We start from the raw sequence: 24,733 nt of genomic DNA, 5'->3' as shown, positions 1-24,733 counted from the left end.
TTCCCTGGGGAAGGGAACAGTTGGGAAATAAAGCAATGAAAACTCTGTGCCCAACCCAATGGCATGTCAATTTTTTTCCCTCCCTCCCCTTGCCTGTGTGCAGCTTTTGCCGCTGCCCAATCTTGGAAAACGTGCTTAGATCTACGTTAATGGATGTACACTAGTTCTGGTGACCATCAAAGGGAACTGCAATGGCTGAATCGAGTCACGTAAATTCCAGCTTCAGGTCATTCCAGCCAAGTATTTCATTTTTGCTGATCGTCTTTCAGCCAGCCTGGAAATATTTTTTATCCAGCCCACCCTGCTCTGCGATTACTAGCAGTCGGCGGGCTTTTGTCACTGTCCACTGAGTTTTCGACCAATAGGTTTCATGTGACGTCAATTCGAGCTTTGCTTGATCTGTTCAACTGGAGGTCGAGATTAGAGGTTGAGATTAGGGCTGCAACAACGAGTCCAGTCAGCTTGAGATCGGCTTAAACTCGCTCATCATAACTTCACTCGTTTATAAATCAGTTAAACTCAAGTTCAAATGTATGCTCGAAATGTTAAATGAGTCATGTTCGATTGTAAGAACTCGTTTAAACTCAACTTAGATTGACTACATAATGAATGTTGAATTATAATAAGAAATTAGTTAAAAACATAGCAACTAAACAAGTTAATCAAGTTAAACGAGTTAAAACAAAACACATCTAACATGAATGAATTAAAGGAGTCGAGTTCAAGCTCAATGTTGTATCATCGAGTCCAACTTGAGCTTGTTCTATCAAGATCGACTCAAGTTCGAGCTGTAGTTTTCTGATCCAAGTCAAGCTCGAGTTGGCTCCAACTCGAGCTCTGCTCTGCTCGTGTGCAGCCCTAGTTGAGACAGGCACATAAGGCATGTTATGATGTTAAATAATAAGCTTTCCAATGTTCCTTTCATGAAGTTTCACGCTTATTTATATAGTTCCATATTTTGAAAACTATAAGAATTATTTCAGTAAAATAACTCCCCCAAGCGCACTCATGGTCTACAATAATCTGATCCTCTTTTCCCTTTTTCCTTTCTGATTGGCAAGCTGGGGTTATGCAAAGCGGCCCCATATTGTGAAAAGAAATACAACAAACCTGGCGCATTTAACTGTTCTTGAAGGTTTTTAAACCAAACATCCACCTAGGTGATAGAACTCTTATCGGCGAAAGTGTGACAAATTTTGATTTTCTCTAGCAGGGAAAAATCAATGGCCAAAAAATTGATTGCATAAAACTGGTTCATAATGCCATAGAATTTCAGACCAACCAGTTGTTTGAACGTACGTTCATAAGCAAGCATGAGCAGAGAGAGGGAGGAAGGGGGACATGATAACATCATTCAACAAACAGCAGGACGTCGATGCACCCATGTTCAACCAGAGATTGAGGATGAGGAAAGTAGAAGAAGAAATCGAATCCAAGTCAAGAGGACGAATCCACCGAGTAAGAGAGAGAGTCACCCAATAAATGCTTGGATTTGACAGATGGAATGCCGTCATTGGAAATCCAAGGTTAGCAAGCACAATCAGAACGAGGACAAAGTTTTCGATTCTATAAAATTGTAGATCAGTGCTAATAAGAGCTTCACCAGAGGTAGTGGAATTATCTTAAGGGGAACTTATTAGTGGATGATCTTCACTATCACTAGTTCACTTTGCTTTCAATGCATACACTGACGTCAAGTCTGAAGCAAAAAACACCTTGTTAAGATGTCACAACACTATCTATTCATCCATCGGACTAAATGCAGCAATGTATATGTTACTTGTGGCATATCGCACTAACTAAAATAGCTCCTCCTATTGCAAGATATACAGTTCTTGCTTGGATATCAAGAAGCATCCCACGACACTACCAGGCTCCATTATGAACTGTTCATGAAAGGTGCCCATCTTTTGCTGCATAATGCTCTCACGAGTGAAGTCATCAAATCTCGGCATTCCCTCTACTTGTACACCATTCCCGCATATAAGAAAGTGGTTCCCAATTATAAATGAGCCAGAGACGCGGATGGCAAGCCCATCATTTCCATGAGCACAACACTGAAGACTTTCAACAACATGTACCAACCTCTCCTGGAACCCATCACCAACCAATGTCTTTCTTATGCTTGACAACTTTGTGAAAATATCAGTTGCGCCCACATATACCTCATCCAAGAAACTAGCAATTAAAAAGAAAAATGAATTAAGAATCTCTCTCTCTCTCTCTCTATCTCTCTCTCTACAGTAATGAGACACAATACTATCCGTACACAACTTTTTTGGCATAAATTAAAAGTTCCAATATGACTATGTGGGTGTATTGAGCATGGCAATTACCATTTTAGTTGGTCCAGTCAGCATTTAATCAAGATACCTGGAAAATCATTTGCACCAGACTTTCTATGCAGCAGAGACTGAACTATGTCAATTGCATGTCCCAAACATATCATATTGCTTTTAAGCAGAGATTTCTTAACCAAATCTGGAGTCTGTGAATTCATTAAAACATGTAAACACCAACTCCAGAGGGATTTCTGCTTTTCTATTTTTACTTTAGCAGGTAAAGAAACATTAACTGCAGTACATCACTTGGAAAAACTGACGAGAAAGAACTGACATGAAAATGACATGAAAAAAACAAATTGGAGGTATACCTGAAAGTTGAAGCTTCACCATAGAGAACCTTTGCATGGTGCCAAAAATCATCAGATCCATCAAACAGTAAGTAGTAGTGGATTGTGAGCATCTATAAAGTTCATTGTGCTAATGGTTAGCTATAAAAATAACACTGGAAAGATGGAGGAAGAACATGAAGAAAATCATAGAGGAACTCACGTCGGCTAAATCCCTCAGTCTCTGTGTAGGGTCAAACACACTTCGAGCGTATGCTGCTAGGTCTACCTTTGAACTCTCATGCTTCATAATAAATGAATGTGCTAGGAGCTGCATTAGATTATGTTAATTGAACAGTCAACCACCATTGCAACTTGTAATCAAATATAGGACAACAGAGGACAAGATTTGTCCTTGTTACTATAAGAAAGTGAAACTTATGATCAACTGTTATTACAAAGTTTCGAACTGTTGATCCAAATTAACCAGTCAAATGAACCTGCCCCTCGACAATGTAGAGACAGGATCTTCAAGTACTAGTCAATGCTTCACATAGCAATCTTAGTTTGTCTAGCTGTGAATTTAGTATGTGATGTGGAATGCACGGCCTTCAGTTAACTCATTCATACTATGGAGGCATTCCATCCTTCCCAAAAATCTCTTTGCTTACTTTCTTCATGAAATTTGGTGTTCAAGTGGCCAATTTCCCTGCAGTAACAAACCTTGCTAGTGAAGACCTTCTACCTATGGTTTTGTGAGCTCCCACTCTGGTGTGAATTGGCAATTATGTCTTCTACATAACGTTGTAATAGCTGGCTGTTAATAATCCTTCTCATTTCAGTTTGGAGGAAGCTGTGCGAAGATGGCCATTGTACCCTCTAACCAGGGTCCTGAGTGGACTACCATGATTATCTTAGTCCATGCATCATATAAATGCAAACAGTCGCCACAAATAATACCTGATGGCACCTAATTACTATTTTTCCTAGCATGTGTGCATCAATGTTCCATTCGATAAAAATAAGACCAATAAGAACATACATTTTATCAGCACACTTAGCATTATTACATGAACTATTTTTTCCAAATTTAAGTTATTCTTACTGGAATTTCCCAACTTTGTTCCAACAAATTACTCTCAATTTTATTGGACACCTCTTTGTGTGCTTGTTTGCTTGATAAACCAAAAGGTCCAAAACAGAACATATACACAAGGAAACTGCATCATGTAATGAAAACCTAGTTGCACACCCAGCAACATGAAACCCTGAGGCAAGCAACCACAACCTTAGGGGCTATGCACATTTTAAGTTGTGCAAGGAGAGGCTCCCATGGTTTTGGAACTCCCAACTGCTTTCATGGCAGCCAAAGCACTACCTACTGTTCCCAATCCCTTGGAAAAACATGTCTATGTCGATTCTAAAGTTTAAACAAAGGAGTTATGTGCTAGGACTACAGGAAAATGTCTGGCAGAAGATATCTGTGGAAACTTGGTTTGAAAGCATCTTAATGAATGATATAACACAAGCAGCAGACAAAATCCTTATCTTAGCTAATCCACCATTATGTAAAGCGTAAATAGGAGTCTTTACTTTTTAGCCCCACAATTACCAGTTTGGAGATAAATTCATATTTAATTGGTTGAACCTAGATTTATCCATAACATGCTTGATAGTAACTAGTAAGTAATGCTAAAACAAGTATCTGTCAACTCATCACAACCTAACAAAAGAATGGATCTCGCAAAGTATCTGTGCTTCCTGACCATGCAAAATCAGATATTTGGTTTTAATACAAATGCAACTGATTGACAGTGTATAGATGAAAAAGTGTGCAGCAATTACACACATAAATAGATGCACACACACACACATACACATTTATAACCTGCTCAGCTGTTGGCCTAGCCTCTGGATCCTTCTGTAAGCAAGCATCAATAAACGAGCAAAATTCTGGAGAAAAGGACTCTTTGGAGGGTGAAGGGGAAGGGTCATCTAATATCTACAAATATGAAAATTGATCTTACAGTAAGTTTTCATGCACACAAACAGTCATAGAAAGGCACAGAAACAGTCTAAGAAAGAAAAGCAATACTCACCTGTAGCATGAGATTGACAGGACCCTCAGTTGCCGTATATGGAAACTCCCCAGTTCCACACTCAAATATAGCCAATCCAAGGCTCCAAATATCTGCTGGGTAGGAGTAGCTCTCATTCCGGATTCTCTCAGGTGACATGTATGTAACAGTCCCAACAAAAGTAGCACACTGATGAAATGACATCCAAGATTCATGTTAGAGATGCTCCTCTATTGCTGCATTTAACAACAGATACACTTTGGTTTACAATTAGCAGATCGGTTACAATTCAGGTCTGCAAAAACTTAACATTGCAAATATGGTATGCTCACAAAAGTATATACCATGGCAACTGAATTCTCCAAACCAGCGCTAATGCCAAAGTCAGTGATCTTGGGTTCCCCCTTCAGATTAATAAGCAGATTTGCAGGTTTTATGTCTCTATGAACAAGATGACGAACTCCATGTAGGTAACTCAGCCCCTATGTTAGGAAGTCAACCGATAAGACTTCAAAAATATATAAATACATGGGATAATGACGAGACAGTTTCCAGCTAAATTTGACCACCATAATGAATAGAATGTTGGAAATAGAATAGCTTACGAGCAAAAGCTTCTGGACCATAGATGCAAGAACTGGCTCTGGAATAAATTTTTGAACTCGTAAAACATCTGCAAGGGATCCTCCATTCATGTACTCTAATGCAATGCTGATTTGCCCTGAGTCTGGAGTATAAAATGCTCCATGAAATTCCACTAAACCTTGAGCAGAAGGTGCCTCACACAAGGTCCTTATCTCATTAAGTAGCTGCTGTCTTTTTTCCTTCAAAATTGGAGCTGTATGAGAAACTAAGATATGCAAAATGGCTTACAAAATGAAACCAAAAGTTGCTCACTATCTGAACCAGATACCATGCCAAATGGATGAAGGCCGTTATGCACTAAGCAGATTCTGGTTTTACATCCTATGCATGAAGTTCTAAATAGAACAGAAAAGAAGGACGATGTTTTTATTGAAGGTTCTTAGAAAGATCAGACTGGCTGGGGCAAAAACTCACACATTCCCAAACAGCCCAAACAGAGTTTGCTACTATGCAAATAATTATGAATAAAGAGCTTTTGTTCTAAATGATTGGGCAAATGAGTTGGTAAACAGGTTAGGAGATGGACACAAATGCTTTAATGAAGCTAAGAAATGAACCCTCCCAATAGAAATAATTATGAATAAAGAGCTTTTTTGATGCATGATTGGGTAAATGAGTTGGTAAACAGGTTAGAAGATGGACACAAATGCTTTAATGAAGCTAAGAAATGAACCTTCTCAAAGACATTAATCTTCTTCAATGCTAATATACGATGAACTGGTATATGAATAGCCCTTTGAACAATGCTGCTTGCACCACATCCAATGGCTCCAAATATCCGCATTTCATGCGAAGCACATCGATATGTCTTTTCATTGGAATCCTCATCATGTACTAGACCTGATGTTCTCTTTTGTAACCCAAGCTCATTTATGTTGTACACCCCACATGACCTACTTAGCAGATTAACTGTCCCACCATCAGATACCTACAACAAGTAAGCCAATCTTCATCAGCAAAGATAAAAAAAAACTATTAAAAGCAATGTGTGAAATGGATAGCACTAGCACAGCAGCAATTTTGTTTCAACCATTCAATGGATCAGTTGTACTGCTTACACAAATGTGAAAAGGCAGGCGTTAAGGCCAAGAATCTACATTTCACCATAGAACCAGAAAATATTTCAGAAATTTTCCTTTGGTATTGAACTAATGATAATGATTGAGAAACATGGCATCTCTAGTACTGCAGAAGGAAATCCAATGTTTCCAAGCTATACATGGAAGTTTTGCAGCCTACCACATTTGAAATGTCAAGAAATACAAGACGAAAGAAGCTGCCTGATGAGCTTGTTTATAAAATCAACCTTCAATTTGAACTGTAGATAATGCCTCCAAACAAAAAGACTCTCAGCATTAACATATGACTGCATGCAAATGAGAGAGAATGAAACAAAAGAACCCATAAGCAGAACTGCATGCATCATGTACCCGAGCCTAAATCACACACATTCTCCATTTTTGGCTTCCATATTTCATCCCCACATATATGTCAAATTGCTCAAATCCATCGCATCCATGTGACACCATGTGTGTGTACACGTATATTTCTAACAGCAGACCACCAGAATAACTGATTGTAACCGAGCATATCAAACAAAGAACTTTGCTCTGAAAAAATTGGAAAGCTAACAATGGCAATGCTAACAGTGGCTTCAAGATATGTGTAGGTTAACTACCATGTATGAATCACATGGGCTCAATCCCAACCCAGATGGGAAGCCTTTATCAGCATCAAAAAGTGGCCCTAACTTCTTTTTGAGCTCCTCCAAGCCAGCCATAGAGATGATGCTTGCTTTTTTCTCCTAGGTGGCAATGAACAGCATAAAGTTCTTCAACTTCAAACGAGTTCCACATGAAACTAGTACAACCTTCCTGCAGGAGAAAGGAAATGAGAAGAGAATCTAATCCTTTCAATAGAAGGGCACTAAAAGACAAAAAAAGTGATAATGATTTCGAATAGACAGTCTTATTTTCCATAATTGGCAATCTTCTCAAAGTCCATGAGTTTGTGCTTCAGACATCAACATTGGAAAAAAAGGGAGGTGAACATCGATAAACTAGTAAGCAAGCTTGGAACTTTGGAGCTCGTTCATGGCGAAGTGTGAAATACATGGATACTAGAAGTAACTACCTTATCCTTCGAGAATTTTGAATGTAATCTCATCAGCCGAATATGTGAAGCACTTTACGTTGAGCTATTACTGTACCATGATCCAGGTGGGGTTTCTTCATGTCATATAAACGCTGTTCGTCTGCAACTACCAGTCTTCAGCCACTGTCATCCACGAACACAATTTCTCTATTTTGATGTCTTGTACGATGGATTTTATCTTTGGTTGGTTGGAAAAGAAAAATTCATAAAGCAGAAGTTTCAGTTAGGGACATACAACTAATATAGAATTGTCCCAATAGCGAAGCTAGTCGAAAATTAGTTTTCCCTTTAAGTGAATTTCCCACTCTCGGTAGAGGAGTTGCAGTTCCGCATCCATAGAAGGGGAAACTTTACAGAAACGAAATCCAGTTGTGTACAAGTCAGAGTTTCGTGACTTCATGAAATGAAACAGAAGCAAACTAATTTTCCACAAACAACTCATAGCTTCGGTGATCAAATTCAATCCATATCTCGAAATTCACGGGTAAGATTGCTACCAACTTCCTAATAACGGGCTAGACTTCATTATTCTTCTTAAACAGTACATTCGAGGGGGGGAAAGGAAGAAACAAAGAGTAATTTTTTGTAGATCCATCAGGAAAACCACAATTTGCAAAAAGAGACTAAGACGAATAACAGGAAAGGAAAAGAGTTCAGGGACTCACAATTTAATGGGAAATCCAGCAAACAGGAAGCTGCAGGCAAAAGGGCGTTCAGTACGGGCAAAAGGTGATGATTTTATCGGACAAAAACACCGCACTTGTCAAAAGGTAACGGTTAATTTCAATGGGCAGGAGCCGCAGGACCGCAGGAATTCCCAATTCCCGAATTTGGGAATCCGGAACGAGAGCGAGAATTCGGTTTGGCCCTCCTGTTTCCATGCGAAGGAAGGTAAATTATAAAGTACGTGAAAGGCAGCACAGGCAGCAGATGCAAAGGAATAAATGTTACAGAAAATATTATAACAGCTTAAACGATGCGAAGAAGAAGAAAAAATGAAAATAGAAAAAGAGAATAGTGAGATTTTAATGGTTACCTATGGACTTAATCATTACCAGAAAACTGTTTCTCGTTTTTTTTTTGCTTTTATTTTTGTTTTTAACTCAGTTTCTCTGCTATATGTCATTTTTCTTACTTTATTCTTTACAATCGTTGTGGTTACACTACCGTCACAATAAAAGTTTGTTTTATTGGAAAAAAACGCTTATAATACTTTAAAATAGAGTTGGTCGTATTAAAATTGACAAAAATATGTTTTTTAAAAAAACGTCAAAAAAAAACATGAACAAACATGCCGTCTGTTTCGTATTTTTTATGATTTTTTATAATTTTTAGGATTTATTAAATGTCTTAAATTTTTTAAAAATTTACCGAAATTTTTCTATTTTATTCCTAAAAAATACAAATTTGTCGTATTAATAATACCGTACACGGTGAAAAAAGAGTCACTGAGGAAAAAGCACATTTTTTTTCTTTTACTTAGGGGTATCTTATATATATATATATATATATATATATATATATATATATATATATATATATATATATATATATATATATATATTGTTTCACCATTGATCTGTGATCCACGGTAATATAAAAGCATTAGGATCTTAGGTTTGTAGATTTAAGGTGGAACCCTTCATCTTACCTTTAATTTACAGTTTTTTTATATGTAACTTGGCGATTCTTAATTTATCTATACTAAAGATCTTCCAAAACATACTTTTTAATTAATGCAATTTCAAAAGTTACAATCATTTTGTAGTTTTAAAGCAGCTTAAAAATTTACGAAAATAAGAAAGTCAAAAACTGAACTTTGGAATAGCCTTGAAAGTTGAAATGGCCTTTACAAATCAGAGCAACTTTTTAGAAACTAATTTTTCTGTATTTCATGGCAATTAGATGATTAAAACACTTGAAAAATAAAACTACTAAGAAAGTGTGTTCCTCAAATAGTTATAACTGAAAACAGTGCTGTAAAATTGTTTGTAAAGTTAACAGGGTTGCATATTTGATGAATTGGTCCATTCAATGGAGTAGCGATCATGAACGAGCAAACAAATATAGCAAATTATTTTTTAAAAAAAATATAAAAAATGCATTGAAATAATTTGAAAAATAAAAAATCTTAAATTATTTTAGAAGTAGGTAGAAGTTGGCAGGTGGCACTCTTGAATCTATATGATTAAATCGACATTGAATTCAAGTCGGTCGATTATAATGACATTGGGTTTAGTGTAATTATAGATTTTTTTCAGGAACGATTCACCGAACTTATTCGAGTAGAACCAATCTAAATCCGAATTCAAAAAAATATTAGGCAACTACAAATTTTTATTTTTTTTATAATTTTTTTCCAATTAGTTGAATTCATTAGTAGCGTGGCTTCACCTCCATTAATTATATATCTAATCACCCTCCACCCCTGAATTATGGCATCGACTTAGATTATATTTTTACGATTAATTATATATCTAACCACCCTCATTAATGACATATTTCTCTTGCAATATAAAAATCACTAAAATTAGTTCATACGACATTCTTTCAGATATCGCAACAGAAGAAGGCAGCTTTGTAGTTTTGGCACACGAATGAATTCATTAGTAGCGTTTCCAGGTTTTGTCAGAAGTGATTTTTTAAAACAAGTTTTGAAAATCTAGGTTGTATGTTGTGGTGACAAGACGAAAACTTCAGGGTAAAGATAAAATTCTTTTGCTTGCTTTTTTGAGCTGAAAGATTTAGAGAGGTGTTTGTGTTCGGATGCCACTTGAAAATCCTGGTTTTAAAGGTTTTCGTTTTGCCTCTAAAACCACTTTTTAAAAGTGTTTGGATGACAAGAAAATCTTGTTTTCACGTGAAAACGAGAAACTTGGATCAAAATTCTGGTTTTAAACAGTGAAAACTTGGTTTTTATTTGGTCATTCACACGCAAACTATGTTTTCAAAAACAAATTAAAAAATCAAGTTTTGTGAAAATCAAGTTTTAGAAGGCGACATCCAAACGCCCTGTAGGTCTTTCAGACATGTTGAAAAAGTAAATTTTGTTAAAATCAGGATTTTGATGAACCCAATTTAATGCCACCTAAACATTTTAGACCCTTTGTGCAAGGGGCTGTAGCCTCCTCTCAGATTATATATATATATATATATATATATATATTAATTTTAAAATTTTTAATTTAACCTATCCAAAAAAAATTGAAAATTATGTATCGTGACATGTTAATATTTTGGAATTATAGTTCGGCCTCTGGAAATTCCTAACTCTACCTAGGGATGTCAATATATCAATTTTGAATCGGATATCCAACTGAACAAAAAAAAATGGATATGAAAAAAAAATCATATCTGATCAAAATTCGGATTTAATAAGTGGCATCCGATCATATTTGGATTTCGATATATATAAATATGTGATCGGATTCTAGGTTCGGGTCGGATTCATTTTTAAACAAATGTATTGTATCTAATGCTATTAAATTTTAAGAATTGGCAAAATCTCGTTCAAAATTCATATTCGGATTCATATAAATATATGAAAATCGGTTTTAGATCCGATTTAGATCAGATTCAGATTGTAAAATCAGATTTCAGATTCAGATTTAGATGACTTTTCTTTATTCTAATTTGAATCTGAATTCAAATCCAAGGATGTGAAGATATGATTAATGATATATTTGATTTGAATATGATAAGCTAAAAGGATAAACATAAGATCATTAAGGCTTGAAACAACTCTGAAGCTAGACGTAAGAGAAAAAGCGTGGCTTCACCTCGGATAGACCATCGCATATAATATATAAGCTTGCTACTTGCCAGGAACTTCGAATAAGAACCTCAAACTTAAATTTTAGGGTGTATTTGGATGCACGTTCAAAGCAATGTTTGAGAAGCAAAATTATGTTTTGCTTTTCAAATCGTGCTTTGAGGGTGTTTGGACCACCTTAAAACTGGATTTCTGAAAACCCATTTTTTCAAAACAGAGCAAAATGATGTTCTAGGGAAAAAGACACTGTTCATTAAATATTTCAACAACCTTATTAGTAAATAATACTACGACCTAAAACTCATTTTTGTTGCCCAAACATAAACCAAATTTTAAAAAGTAAAAACTCGGGTTTTTGACAAATTATCCAAACACATAAACCAAATTTTCAAAACTCATTAAAATAATTGATTTTCACAAAATCAAGTTCTTCAGAAAACCAATTTTTAAGGTGTCATTCAAACGTAATCATAATTTTTTTTTTAAAAAAAAGTAGAATAACTATGAAAAAATCCGGCTACCAAATACAACTCTAAACTTTTAAGACAACGAAGTGAAAGTTAACTCTGACCTAACCCTTTAACACCAATTACTTTTTGGCAAACATGATCAAAATATTGAACCAGTTCATCAGCCTCTCATCTTCCATAACTTGAAAAGAACGCCAACTTCTATAAATTTTTAATCAGAATGTTTCAAAAACTTGTGATTGCTTCCCAACGCGGTGACAAGATGAGATTTTGGCTGGAATATATTATGAACGAAAATTACGATGAATTGATTTATTATTAAAAAAAGAGCCTGGCCAAACACCTTCCATCTGCATCCCTACAACTCAGAAGCAGCCAAAGCCATGAACTCGGACGGCCATACTTGTTCTCCATGCAGAGTTTCAATCTCACCACGTGTAAGCAGCCCTCCCTACGTGTCATCTGACACGTGCCGACTCTCCACCACCTTCCTCCGCCACCCTCCTCTCTTATAAACCCTTTCGCCTCCTCCACTCCACCACCTCCACCGCCCGGAATCCGTCGAGCTCCGACCCTGCAGGGAAGACGTCCACCGTTCTGTGATTGCCCTTCTGATACTGTACAAATGGCGGAACAGCAGCAGTATCATGGAGTAATGGAAAAGATCCAGGAGAAGTCCCCTTCGGCCTCGCAGGTGGTGGCGGTGCTGGCCCTCTTTCCCGTCGGCGGCACGCTGCTGACCCTCTCCGGTGTGACCCTCACCGGCACGCTCATCGGCCTCGCCCTCCTCACCCCTCTCTTCCTCCTCTTCAGCCCCGTGATAGTGCCCGCCGCCATCCTCATCGCCCTCTCCGTCGCCGGCTTCCTCGCCTCCGGCGCCTTCAGCCTTACGGCGATCTCGTCCTTCTCCTGGCTTTACAAGCAGGTCTCCGGGAAGGGCGGGCCGGTGATGGAGCAGATAGAGCACGTCAAGCGCCGGGCGCAGGAGACGGCCGGTCAGGTCGGGCAACGGGCTAGGGAGGTCGGGCAGGCGGCGCAACAGAGGGCCGGCGGCGGGAGGGAATGAATAAGGAAGTTGAAGGGTTTTGCAAGGGTGTCAGTGTATGTGTAGAGGGATTTACTTTAGTTGGTGGAAGATGTGCAGTACGTGCGTGTAGTTGAGAGAAATGAGCGACTGCTTTCTGTTCTTTCGCTTGTGAATAAGACGATGGTTCTTTGTTGAGATGAAATTTCAATACCTCCTGCGTTTTCTTTCTCTGTGTCAGCGAGCTCTTTAACAATGGTGGTTCTGTGTGTGTGTGTGTGTGTGAAATCTGTGTGTGTGTGTGTGTTTGAAGGTTGATTTGAGGAGGAAAAGTTCAAAAAACCCAACTTGAAACTAATAAAACCATGCAAGTTCCATGGTCGACTGGTAAGAAATCCAATCTTTTTCACTAGTTGATTAATAATAGTTAGTAATGGACTCAAGTTTGGTTTGCATTCACTTCAGCTAAAAGCTTGCTCATTATGTAGGTCAGTAGAACATCCAAGCTTGCTTAATGTCGAAATAAACGAACCATGAACACCTTAAACTTGGGATTGTCCACTGTCTTAACATTTCTAGTAGGCAAGTTTGTGAATAGTCTTATTTTCCATATCTTTAACATTGTAGTAGTCTTATTTTCCATATCTTTAACATTGTAATTTTTCAAACAATTTGGGGTAGCCCGGTAGGCCCCAATCCTCTTATTGCAACAAAATACTACCCTCGTATTTATAACATTGTAGTAGGCAAGTTTGTGAATAGTTTTATTTTCCAGACAGCTTGGGGGTAGGCCCCATCCTAATAAATAAAAAACATCATCTTATTGCATCCTTTTATTGCAGAAAACGGTGACAGCAAAAAATAAAAAATAAAATGGGCCTGCAACGACCTTCAAGTATTTTCTTTCAATGGATCCATCCATCCTTCAAAGTATTTTTCTTTCAAAGTGTTAATGGATCCCACAATGAGATTTCATTTAGTATACAATCTATTATTCAGAATAATCCATTATTCAGAATAAGCAACAAAAGATTATTCAGAATAATCCATTATAACAAAAGATTATTCAGAATAATCCATTATTCAGAATAAGCAACAAAAGATTAGCCTCTTCAGCAAGAGGCCAGAGGCCATCTCTTGCAAATGAAAAGTCTATATGCAAATGAAAAGTCTATATATCAATGGTGAGTTAGGCGCAGTGTAATGAAAAGTCTATATATCAATGGTGAGTTAGGCGCAGTGTCCAACCTGCATTCAATAAGACTGCGTAGGTGCTTCTTCCAGTCGCCATCGTTTGCCAGTATGTAGATGCACCCTTGATTATCTTTCAAGTTAGTCAAATTGAGGATGCATTCCATCAGAACCTCAGTCTCCCGCCAGACGATGCCAGACCATATCGAAACCGTCAGAACCTCAGTCTCCCGCCAGACGATGCCAGACCATATCGAAACCGTCCTGCAACGTCTCTAATGAGGCTTGCTACCCCTTTTCTGCGAGCCTTAAACCAAGAAATGATTATGATTTCCACCTTAAACCAAGAAAGGATGTTGATTTCCACCCACTTATCATCTTGTGAACTCCATCACTTCATAGGATCCGTTTTCACCTGTTGCGATTCAGTCCACTGATAAATCCACCAATGCTCGCAACAGTTCGACCAAAATTGTTTGGCCAAGTTGCTTAAGGGAATGTCTCCTTTATGCTTGAATTGGTTACGAATTCGTGGAAGTTATCTTTCTAGCATTTGTCGAGAGTTTTATCTTTATCTTTGAAGCTTTTCTTATGCCACTGACTGAGTGCTTGCATGATGTTTGAAGGGTTCCTATGCCATTTGAAGGGTTCCTATGTCATGGTGCAGTCCTGCCAAACTTACCATAGATGCAGGACCAAATAGAACGAGCACCTTTACAATAAAAAGATAGGTGTTTGATATATTCACTCACATGCTTGAAAACTGGGCACCTGGAAGCAAGAGGTCTACCTTGCTTTTGCACAAGCCCATCCGTTGGAATACGACCAAACTGCCAGACAGCCCTTGGAAGTCGTCTTCCTTTCCACACTACTATATGGTCATTAAACTCGTTGTCTTTGTTCCCAATCCTCTGCCACATCCCATGCCGGTTGATGTCACCTTTTTCCCCATTCTTCTATACCAGCTGCTCAGCTTGAATCCTAGGGGGCAAGTAAAGGGGATGTTAAGGTTGGGAAGGAAGTCCTTAATGTACTCCTAGTCTTATTTTTGAAGCTTATTGTTTCTCCTCCCAATTGTTTTTGAAGTAAAAGTTTTTGTATTGAACTTTTCGAAGTAAAAGTGATTTTCACATTGGATGAATAATATTTTATCTATCAAACACGCTCTCAAGCTCATAGAAGCCAAGACGTGATATCAACACGATAATGTATCTGCTGCTTGTAAAAGGTCCGAGGACCCATCAATCCGTTAACATTGACGCACAAAGATCCTGATCTAACCATTCATTAGGCAGAGCCCTTTATATAAGTAAGTTGGCATTTATATTTATTGACTAAGATGCCCATGATAAGGTGCCGACGGGCCGGCACTGTGACCGACCCAGGCTTGGCCAGACTACCCAAAGGCACTCTAACTAGGCGAGACTACCCAAAACTTGGGTCTAGGCAGGCATACGTAGTCAGAATGGGACATAGCCGTGGTCAAACCTGGGCCAGGGTCATGGCCGTGGTCAAATTAACCAAAACCTAGGTCCAGGTGTCCGACCAAAACCTAAAACCTAGATCTAGGCATCCGGCCAGGTCGCTTGATAAAGCATCAGGCTAAGGCCAGGATTGCCCGAGCTCTGACCGTGGTCTGTGGATTGGTTGGGCTCTGACCGTGGACTGGCTGGGCTCTGACCGTGCTCTGTGGACTACCCTAAACCTAACCAGGCTCTGACCATGGTCCGTGGACTACCCTAAACGTGGACTACCCTAAACCTGACGTGGTCCGCGGCCTGACCACCCGTTATCAAAACCTAACACAGTAACACTCTTACCGTTATCAAGCCATTAGTTAAGGCTACTGTCATTTGTGGACTACCCTAAACCTGCCTGACGTGGTCCGCGGCCCGACGGCCTGACCACCCAAAACCTAACGTTCTTACCGTTATCAAGCCACCCAACTAAGGCTGGGTTCTTACCGTAGTCCGCAGACCACCCTAAACCTGCACTGACGTGGTCCAGGGCCCGGGCCTGACCACCCTGGTCCGTGGCCTGACCAGGCAAAACCTAACCTGCCCTGACTATGGACGACGGCCTGGCTATCCAAAACCTGATCTGCCTTGTGACCCGGATACTCAACACCTGGCCTGGACTAGAATTTTTTTTATAAATATTTTAATATAAATAATTAACTATAATAAAATATATAAATATATATAAAGATAAATGAATAAATTAATATATTGAAGATAAGTTATTGAACGAATTAGACATATAACAATATATATATATATATAAAATATGAAGTAAATGAATATATAACACTACGTATGTAATGTATAATGAACCAAATAATATTAAAGATAAGTTATTGAACCAATTAAGGTCTAATCGTAATCCGGTAGAGTATCAGCTACCTTTCGTTCCATCCGTCTCCCCAACAATAACTTTTGCTGCCATTGATAGTAAGTCTCGTTCAACTAGCGGCACCATCAACTTATGTTGCCATGGTGCGCTTGTTCATAATTTTAACCTTAAATAACCACAATTGATAAATTTAATCAGAAGTCACCCTTTCTTGACTCACTTGCTTGCTTATTAATACTGAAAAGTGCTTAGTAACAAGCAAGGTGCTTCATTGCATGAGTTGTATTAATTTCTCTCCTTTTTGATATAATATCAATTTCTACGCAACAAAGTTGTTTCTCTTTTTTCTCCTTTTTAATATAATATCATTTTCTTCGGGTGGGCGATTTGCAGAGAAATGTAACATCAATCAATAAGCTAACAAAGAGGAAAAAAATTAAAACTATTGTTGTCTGATTTCATTTAGGTGAGAGTTAAGCTAAATTAATTTCAATATAACGGCCAACATATAAATGTTGGAAATGCAGGGTTGCTTTTAGGTTATGGGTAGATTATCGGCGCCAAATGGGAAAAATTCCGAATGAAACAGATACGAATCTCTCCCTCTGTCTCTCTTCGCTCTTTCTCCTCCCGTGTTCAGACCGTGCGAAGATCTCGTCGATGGTGGTAAGGGGGAGACCTCGGGAGAGAAAGAAGGTTCGTCTACATGATAGAATTTGTCCACGATAACGAACTTGACGCAAAAGAAACTTGGGTTGCTCTGCATCTTCGTCCCGTCTCCGATCTGCGTAAAAGAGGAAGGAGACGGTGAACGGTGGGAAGGGGAAAGGGCGGTAAAGATCGATGGCGGGGGCCGCCTCGGCTCTTTTCCTCCTCGACATCAAGGGGCGCGTTTTGGTGTGGCGCGACTACCGCGGGGATGTGTCGGCGTTGCAAGCAGAGCGCTTCTTTATGAAGCTCATAGAAAAGGAGGTAAACTTATTAGTGTTTGCGTGTTATATGAGTCCCTTTTGTTGGTGATTCACATCGGCTTTGATAGTTTATTAGGAGATTTTTGGGAAATTGATTTTTCTTAATGTGGATCTTTTGTCGGTTGATATTCATTTCCCCCCTCTGTATCGCGATTCCATTTCCGTCTCTGCCATAAGAATTTCAGACTAACTATGTCTTCCGACTCACACTAACATTTTCGTATGATCACTGTGGGCAGGTTTGGGGCTTAATTTGAGTACTTTGGTTGACGGGAACTTTTTTTCTGGTATTTAACGTTGCTACAATTTGATCTATTTTTTCTCGATTTGGTGGCTTTTGGAGGATTTTTTGTCTTTTTTTATCACAATCGGGCACCCTTTTTTCCTCAGTAATTTCTGTAAGAGTCTTGTGTAGTTCTCGTCGATAATTATACTACACGTTATATAACAGACAGAATGGGAATTCTCCTTCAATGGGGATTCCCTTTTATGCTGATTTGCTATGATATCGGTTGATATTTACGTGACCTCCTGCTGTGCTTTGATTCTTTGGAGGTCGAAAGTTTCTGGCCTTGTACGTTAAGTTCTAGCAGTTCACATAGACAAAAGTCATCGGACTTCAGATGCTATTCTCGTTTGAACGGAACTTCGCCCAAGGCTCGTCTTCCAATTGTCTTTCTAAGTTTCTAACTATCTCACTTTTCCTTTCCTCTTCCTATTCCAGCTTCAAATTTTGTGTCCTTCATACTTCAAATACGGCAGTGCACTTGCTTGCATGTCTCCTTTCACATAATTAGAGCACTACAATGTGATGATGATGGTTCAATGGCACAGCATTTTCACATTTCACCATCTAAAGATTAGCTTTTCTACTTTAGGATTCATTTGTTGCATGATGAGATTTGTTAGTTTAGAATGTTCAGGCTAATGAAAAGAGACCAAGCAACGACCTAGAAGGCTATAATTTGAGAAAAGTTCTTACTAGTTTAGAACGATCAGGTTGATGAAAAGATACCAAGAAACAACTTTGGAGGATATAACTTGAGAAGACCCCCATGCGTTAGCAAAAGAAGAAGAAGAGTTCAAAATGATGTTATGAGCTGAAGAAACCAACCAACAGCCTGAAAAATATAATTACAAAAAATTTTCCATGTGTTAATGAAGTAGAAGAACATGGCTGAGATTATGGACACATTATGTCTTGTGCCCATTCCTAAGTAAGATTCTCCTTTACACCTGGGTCATGTTTAATTAATTCACCTTTTCGCATGCTCTAGAGATAATGAGAAAATCCAGCATAGAAGTGAATCACAGATTGCAAATACCTCTCTTAGGATAGATGATTCTTCCAAAGGTCGGTGGTCATGATCATGTATAGGAGAATTTCTTTTCTCTGGATTGAAATAGATAAAAAAAAAGTGTCTTGAAAGTTTCTAGGGAAAAGCTATGAGAATCTCAAAATTGAAGGTAAGATGGTACCAGATTAATGGAGGAATGTGATTTCAGTTTCTGAAAGTAAAAAGGGGAACAAAGGGCCTCCAGAAAGAAGAAACCAAATCATCAATCATAAATATTTCACTAGTTTAACAGAATTTGGTATCTTATTTCATGCGAAAGGTTTGCATGTTTTACTTTTTGGCTTTGCTTACAAAGTGTAATCATTCAATTAGAACAGAACAAAATAGTTTTTTATGTTTTACTTTTTTGTACTGCACATGTCTGTATTAGTGGTGATAGGCACACCTGGAATAGAAGCTTACAGTTCAATCAGTAAGTACATAATTTTATTATTTAATAGTTAACATAACTAAAAAAATTAATAAAAAAATCGGTTGCCTTTTTTGCCTAGGCACGCCTAAGCCCTAGGTGCTGCCTGGTGCCCAGGAAGTAGGGTATATAGCTGGATACAATTTTGAATTTTCACAAGTTATGCTCTCTTGACAGTGAACTCAAAACAAGCCATAGTCACCACTCTCATTCTTGGAAATTTCTCAGTTGCAATAAGATTTTCTATTTGTGACTTTCTTTCATTCTTAAAAGAAAGTCCAAAATGCTTGCAAAAGTTAAAAGTTGAACACATTGAAAGTGATATTAGAGAATATTTTTGGCCTTTTGGGTATTTTTCCTATAAAAAGTATAAAAAAAGGTTAAAAAAAATTTGTAAGGAATAAATAAGAATCATCTTGTCTTATATTTTATCATGATCCTTATGTTATGAATGGCATTTGGATATGTTTGAAGTTTTTATCAGTTACAATGTAAAACCGATAATAATAGCTTTTGATAGTTATATTGGTGTTCGTGCAGCTTTGGAATTGATTATGGTAAGCAGTTTGTGCAATTATGCATCTATTGATGAGTGATGAGTATTTAAGTAAAAAAGCTTTAAGGAGCGGTGTGTAGTTTTTGGTAAAAGAAAATCTAAGCCTAATCAAAATTGTGCTTGTAGGACTGGTGGCATTTGGTTGATAAGTGCAAAAGGCATGTTTAACAATAACAGATAACTGGTTTCTTTTGTAAATGTACACTTACCAAATCTGATAACTTTACCAACCTAAGGACAATGGTATTTAGACTCTTCCCAATCCAAGAACAGTTATACCCAGACTCTGGTTGGATGTTTGTTTTCCTTGCGCTTGTTTTTGAATGTTCAGTGTGGTGCCATGCTGCTGAATTATTTTATTTATGTGTATAAGGTTAATGGTGTTGATGCTTTTTCAGTGAATGATGGTTGGTTCATATTATTTCCTAGTATCATATTGAATATTTTGGGTCTGCATTCCTTTTTAGGCTGTATGCATCAGCTTCATCTACAAATAACTTTTCTACCATTTTTGTGGTTTCGTTCATCTTTATCTATAAAATAACTTTTCTGCCATTTCTGTGGTTCTCATTGTTTACTCAATTACTCCTTTATTTTTTGTAAATAAATTTGGTTTCTAGGTCATTTCAGTTCTTGAATTGTGTCCTGATGTAGTGTTGCCTTTTCCAATATGACAGGGTGACCCAGATTCTCAAAGTCCTGTTGTGTATGATAATGGAGTGACGTATATGTTCATTCAACACAACAATGTTTATTTAATGACGGCTTCAAGGCAGAACTGCAATGCGGCTAGCCTTCTCCTGTTTCTGCACAGAGTAGTTGATGTAAGATTTCTTGATAGTAATTGATGTAAGATTTCTTGATATAGGTAGCATATTAGTATATGAACACTCTTTCCTTATAATTAATAAGTAGGCTTGCCAAAAGGAAAAGGTTATCGTTAGGCAAACTCTACATTGATGCTGGTTTGAATTGAAATAGTTGATTTTACTCGGTAGAAAAAACTAAGTCAAAAAATATCCTAAACAAGGGCCTGATTTGTATATCAATCAATGATTTTATGATAATATCAGATTATGTTTGATATTTATGTGTGCATGGTGTAGGTCTTCAAGCATTACTTTGAGGAGTTAGAAGAGGAATCTCTCAGAGATAATTTTGTTGTTGTGGTATGATTTTTTTCTTTGCTTTTATGTGTTACTTTTATCCTAGATCAATGTTCAATCTACAATTTTTTCAAGTTTGATGTGATTATATTTTTTCTTCTTCTGTTGTTTTGCAGTATGAATTACTTGATGAAATGATGGACTTCGGATACCCGCAATATACTGAGGCAAAGATTCTGAGTGAGTTCATTAAGACCGATGCTTACAGGATGGAAGTTACACAACGTCCTCCCATGGCTGTCACAAATGCAGTTTCATGGCGCAGTGAAGGAATAAAATACAAGAAAAATGAAGTGGGCCTCCTTTAAGTTCCTCTCTCCAAATATTCACAGTTTTATTAACAATGTTGTTGTATGGATGCTGAACACTTGTTTCTGTTTAGGTGTTCCTGGACGTGGTTGAAAGTGTCAACATACTTGTTAATAGCAATGGTCAAATTATTCGCTCTGATGTTGTTGGTGCACTGAAAATGAGAACATATTTAAGGTATGCTATTGTGTCTCTTTCTGTGTTCCATTATGAACCAGGTTGTTATTCATGAATTGGGGGTAGTTGAGGTTAGTGAAAGTGTACTGATGGCAAAGAAAATGTGTCTCTTTCTTTGTTGCATAGTAAGCAAGCGAAATGGTGATATTTGGGCACGATGATAGCCAGTGGTACCAAAGCGTGAATTGGAGAAACTGATATCTGGTCCACAAAAAACTTAGTATATTGGATGCTTGGGTGTCAAACAAGGGGGTGTATGCACTCTCATGTATACTATTTACACATTTCATTTGTCATGCATGTACATATTATAGTGTGTGTATGCACTCTCATGTATACTGTTTACACATTTCATTTGTCATGCATGTACATGTTATAGTGTGTGTATCCAGAAGAGGTTCCATGAGTGGATGAAGGAACTAAGCATTGACATTGTAGATATACACTAGACGATGTTGAACTTTTATTGTTACCTTTTCTTTCTATCTTGGAACAACTTCTTGCAACTAATATGTCATCTTCTTGTTTTCAGTGGAATGCCTGAGTGCAAACTAGGATTGAACGATCGTGTACTCTTGGAGGCTCAAGGGCGAACAACAAAGGGCAAAGCAATTGACCTGGATGACATAAAGTTCCACCAGTATGTAGTCAGACTGTTTTTCTTGGACAATTTAAGAAGTTTCTAAGATCGTTGCTAGTGCATGTAAATTAATACCATTTAAACCACTAGTGGAATTTAAATGTCTAACTGTTTATCTTTGTGTCAGGTGTGTGCGCTTGGCCCGTTTTGAGAATGACCGCACCATATCTTTTATCCCTCCCGATGGGTCGTTTGACTTGATGACATACAGGCTCAGTACTCAGGTCTCTTTCTCACTCACTCTCTTTCTCTCCCTCCCTCCCTCTCTCTCTCTCTCTCTCTCTCTCTCTCTCTGTGGTTCTGTTTCTCTTGTTTGATACATAAATTCTTAATTGTAGGTAAAACCTCTGATATGGGTGGAAGCTCAAGTTGAAAGACATTCAAGAAGCCGTATAGAATTCATGGTTAAGACTAGAAGCCAGTTCAAGGAAAGGAGGTATTTTTTGTCACTTGGTTCATCACTCCATCGTGTTGATGTTAAATTCTGATTTTTCTTCTTTTGTTCTTGTTGTGTTCATCAACAGCACTGCTACAAATGTTGAGATTGAGCTTCCTGTACCTTCAGATGCGACCAACCCTAATATAAGAACCTCAATGGGTTCTGCTGCATATGCTCCTGAAAATGATGCACTAGTTTGGAAAATAAAGTCGTTCCCTGGTGGAAAGGTGTGCATGGAGTTCACTGTTATTTTAACTTGCATCTATTTGTATTTTCTTCTTTGTGTTTTGAAGGTGATTGGTAATATGCACATTACAATTGGTTTGTCCTATCCTTTATTATTTTGTATCGTATCGAATTTCTAGGAGTACATGTTGAGGGCACAGTTCAGTTTACCGAGCATAACCTCTGAAGAAGCAACTCCAGAGAAGAAGGCTCCTATTCGTGTGAAGTTTGAAATCCCATACTTTACTGTTTCTGGGATACAGGTCCTTTTCTTTCCCAATCTCCCTTGCCTTTTCTGCTAATGGATGGATTTACAATAGATGTTGTTTCATCTTGACTTGACATTTTAGCTGAACATCCTACATGCTTCAAGTCGACAAGAAAATGGTCGGTATTACATAATAAGCAGTTGTACGAGAGACTCCTGAACTTACACTTATCGCAAGCACTAATGGGAAAATTCATTAGAAATATTTCTGCAATGAAAATGAACTTTCATATTAACAGTCTAAAGCACTGAAATGAACTTTCATGTTAACAGTGGAAAGAGCTGAGTGCTTTTGCACTGGCTCTTTTGTATATTCTGTTTCTTCTGGAACTTCAGCGTTCATATTTCCTTCATTTGCCGCATTTCATGCATCTGCATGTGTGGATTTGTCATAAGCATTTCTGAGATGTACTGAGGTTGATTTGTCCTGCTATTGGCACCTAAAACATTAGCAGCTCAGTGCTTTATGTTGAAAGTGTATGACGCATGTACTTTTGGCAAACACCTGTATAAACATGAGGCTCTGCTGGGTGAAATTAGTGGTTTTGGAGCTCAACGCTCTTGAGCATTCCATTAAATGTACTAGCAATTGATTATCACCTTGTAAATCTGCTTGGTGGTTACATATTTTTCTTTCCTATCTTGCAGGTCCGATACTTGAAAATCATTGAAAAAAGTGGATATCAGGCTCTTCCATGGGTGAGATACATAACCATGGCTGGAGAATACGAGCTGAGACTCATGTAGGATTTTGTCTGCATTACGTTATTGGCTTGCTTTTGACATCCAAGGAAAAATGTATTTGAGTATGTATGTTATCTGTGAACAGGCTGATCAAGCTCTTCTTCCTTTTTTTCACTTTTCTTCCTAACATTCGGCTGCGGGGGTATTGATCCCCTTTTTTCTGTCATCATTTTTTATAATCAGTTTCATGTTCCGGGAATTAATTTCACTTGGGTATTCCTGTCGCATGATTCTCGTAGGCTATTGATCCTTAGAAAAGAGAACCAATGCTATGGGCGAGTTACTTCACTTTGATGCATCATAGGAGTTCCTTTCTCAAACCATCACTCAAACAATGCACTTCGCCACCTTGCCATGACTCTTGTGCATTGCCCCATTGTTACCCTTCATGGTCATTCATTGTTTTTATCTGCTTTTGCCTTATGCATTCTTGAATCTGACCTTAGTGGCTTGACATTATGTTTAATACTACTAAAGCCTAATTTGTCATCACGGTTGCTGGTTGGCAGGCTTCGTATCATTCATTTTACACACCTTTATTTTCTTCTTAGCTTTGACTTTGAGAGCACAAATAAGCAAACTGCTCACCATCTTGACCTTTAGTCATAATTTCAAGCCGAAAGGTGCTGTCATCTCCGGCTTGTCAAATCTTTGTCCTTTTCTTCTAAGAGAACTCCAGGAAAAGAATCAATGCCAGCTTCCAAATAAGCCATTTTTATCAACTTACACAAAAAAACATGTTTCATAACCAACTTGTGGCTTTGATACCGTTGTCATATGCCAACACTTCAACGCAAAGCCCTTCATTTTACTGGTTTCTTCACCTGTAATTAAGTATCTAAACGTAAAATATTCAAAAGCGAGTGCATTTGTTGGTTGCTGTTCTTCAAAATTTTTCTTGGTTTTATTATGGTAATGTTGTTTTCTCTAGTGGCAAATATACAACCAATCTTTTAGCAATTCTTCAACAACTTTTGAACACTAGAAACAGGGATGCAGTTGATGGATTTGGGTCAGTTCCCTGTTCAATTCTCAGCTGGCTAGTAGGTAGAGAAAAAGGAAGATCCCATGAATACTCATGTTTGGACTCGGTTCATTACTTTGGTGCTGAAATCTAAATTCAAGTAAAACCCATATCAAGGTCAAAAATTTGTAAGATTGTTTTGAGGTTCCT

General features: G+C 37.9%; 3 protein-coding genes across 5 annotated transcripts; 2 read left to right on the top strand and 1 right to left on the bottom strand.

Moving 5' to 3' along the window:
* Positions 1–1,513: 1,513 nt before the first annotated feature.
* Positions 1,514–8,428, bottom strand: LOC116248820 (mitogen-activated protein kinase kinase 3). 3 transcript variants are annotated; one of them, XM_031621810.2, is made up of 11 exons: positions 8,154–8,428; positions 7,468–7,611; positions 7,013–7,208; positions 6,008–6,262; positions 5,295–5,513; positions 5,034–5,171; positions 4,711–4,878; positions 4,500–4,613; positions 2,835–2,942; positions 2,654–2,745; positions 1,514–2,178 (listed from the first exon to the last, which is right to left on the bottom strand). In XM_031621810.2, exons 3-11 carry the CDS (start codon positions 7,112–7,114, stop codon positions 1,815–1,817), a joined length of 1,560 nt encoding a protein of 519 aa, XP_031477670.1. In that variant the 5' UTR covers positions 7,115–7,208; positions 7,468–7,611; positions 8,154–8,428; the 3' UTR covers positions 1,514–1,814. The 3 variants fall into 3 exon arrangements, with proteins under 3 accessions (XP_031477670.1, XP_031477669.1, XP_031477672.1); XM_031621809.2 differs by lacking the exon at positions 7,468–7,611 and having other exon boundaries at positions 8,154–8,427; XM_031621812.2 differs by lacking the exons at positions 4,500–4,613; positions 7,468–7,611.
* Positions 8,429–12,296: 3,868 nt separating this feature from the next.
* Positions 12,297–12,976, top strand: LOC116248870 (oleosin Cor a 15). Its single transcript, XM_031621881.2, has one exon. The coding sequence runs from the start codon at positions 12,356–12,358 to the stop codon at positions 12,794–12,796; it is 441 nt and encodes a 146-aa protein (XP_031477741.1). The 5' UTR covers positions 12,297–12,355; the 3' UTR covers positions 12,797–12,976.
* Positions 12,977–16,892: 3,916 nt separating this feature from the next.
* LOC116246839 (AP-1 complex subunit mu-2) lies at positions 16,893–23,767 on the top strand. Its single transcript, XM_031618730.2, has 11 exons — positions 16,893–17,269; positions 20,269–20,415; positions 20,698–20,760; positions 20,874–21,050; positions 21,140–21,243; positions 21,776–21,883; positions 22,011–22,107; positions 22,222–22,319; positions 22,408–22,549; positions 22,688–22,810; positions 23,464–23,767. The coding sequence occupies exons 1-11, from the start codon at positions 17,141–17,143 to the stop codon at positions 23,560–23,562; spliced, it is 1,287 nt and encodes a 428-aa protein (XP_031474590.1). The 5' UTR covers positions 16,893–17,140; the 3' UTR covers positions 23,563–23,767.
* The last annotated feature ends 966 nt before the right edge of the window (positions 23,768–24,733 follow it).

Source organism: Nymphaea colorata, chromosome 2 (assembly GCF_008831285.2).
Source record: "Nymphaea colorata isolate Beijing-Zhang1983 chromosome 2, ASM883128v2, whole genome shotgun sequence".
Taxonomy (NCBI): Eukaryota; Viridiplantae; Streptophyta; class Magnoliopsida; order Nymphaeales; family Nymphaeaceae; genus Nymphaea; species Nymphaea colorata.
Note: the sequence above shows the minus strand (reverse complement) of the source record. Positions and strands in the feature narration are given on the sequence as shown.

Bases quoted from the DNA above. Each gene is read 5' to 3' on its own strand.
- LOC116248820 (XM_031621810.2), bottom strand. From the start codon at position 7,114: ATGGCTGGCTTGGAGGAGCTCAAAAAGAAGTTAGGGCCACTTTTTGAT. The intron at 5,172-5,294 runs GTAAGCTATTCT...TTCCTAACATAG, and splicing joins TGGTCCAGAAGCTTTTGCTC to GGGCTGAGTTACCTACATGG. The intron at 4,614-4,710 runs GTGAGTATTGCT...TCATATTTGTAG, and splicing joins CTGTCAATCTCATGCTACAG to ATATTAGATGACCCTTCCCC.
- LOC116248870 (XM_031621881.2), top strand. From the start codon at position 12,356: ATGGCGGAACAGCAGCAGTATCATGGAGTAATGGAAAAGATCCAGGAG.
- LOC116246839 (XM_031618730.2), top strand. From the start codon at position 17,141: ATGGCGGGGGCCGCCTCGGCTCTTTTCCTCCTCGACATCAAGGGGCGC. The intron at 20,416-20,697 runs GTAAGATTTCTT...TGCATGGTGTAG, and splicing joins TTCTGCACAGAGTAGTTGAT to GTCTTCAAGCATTACTTTGA. The intron at 20,761-20,873 runs GTATGATTTTTT...GTTGTTTTGCAG, and splicing joins GAGATAATTTTGTTGTTGTG to TATGAATTACTTGATGAAAT.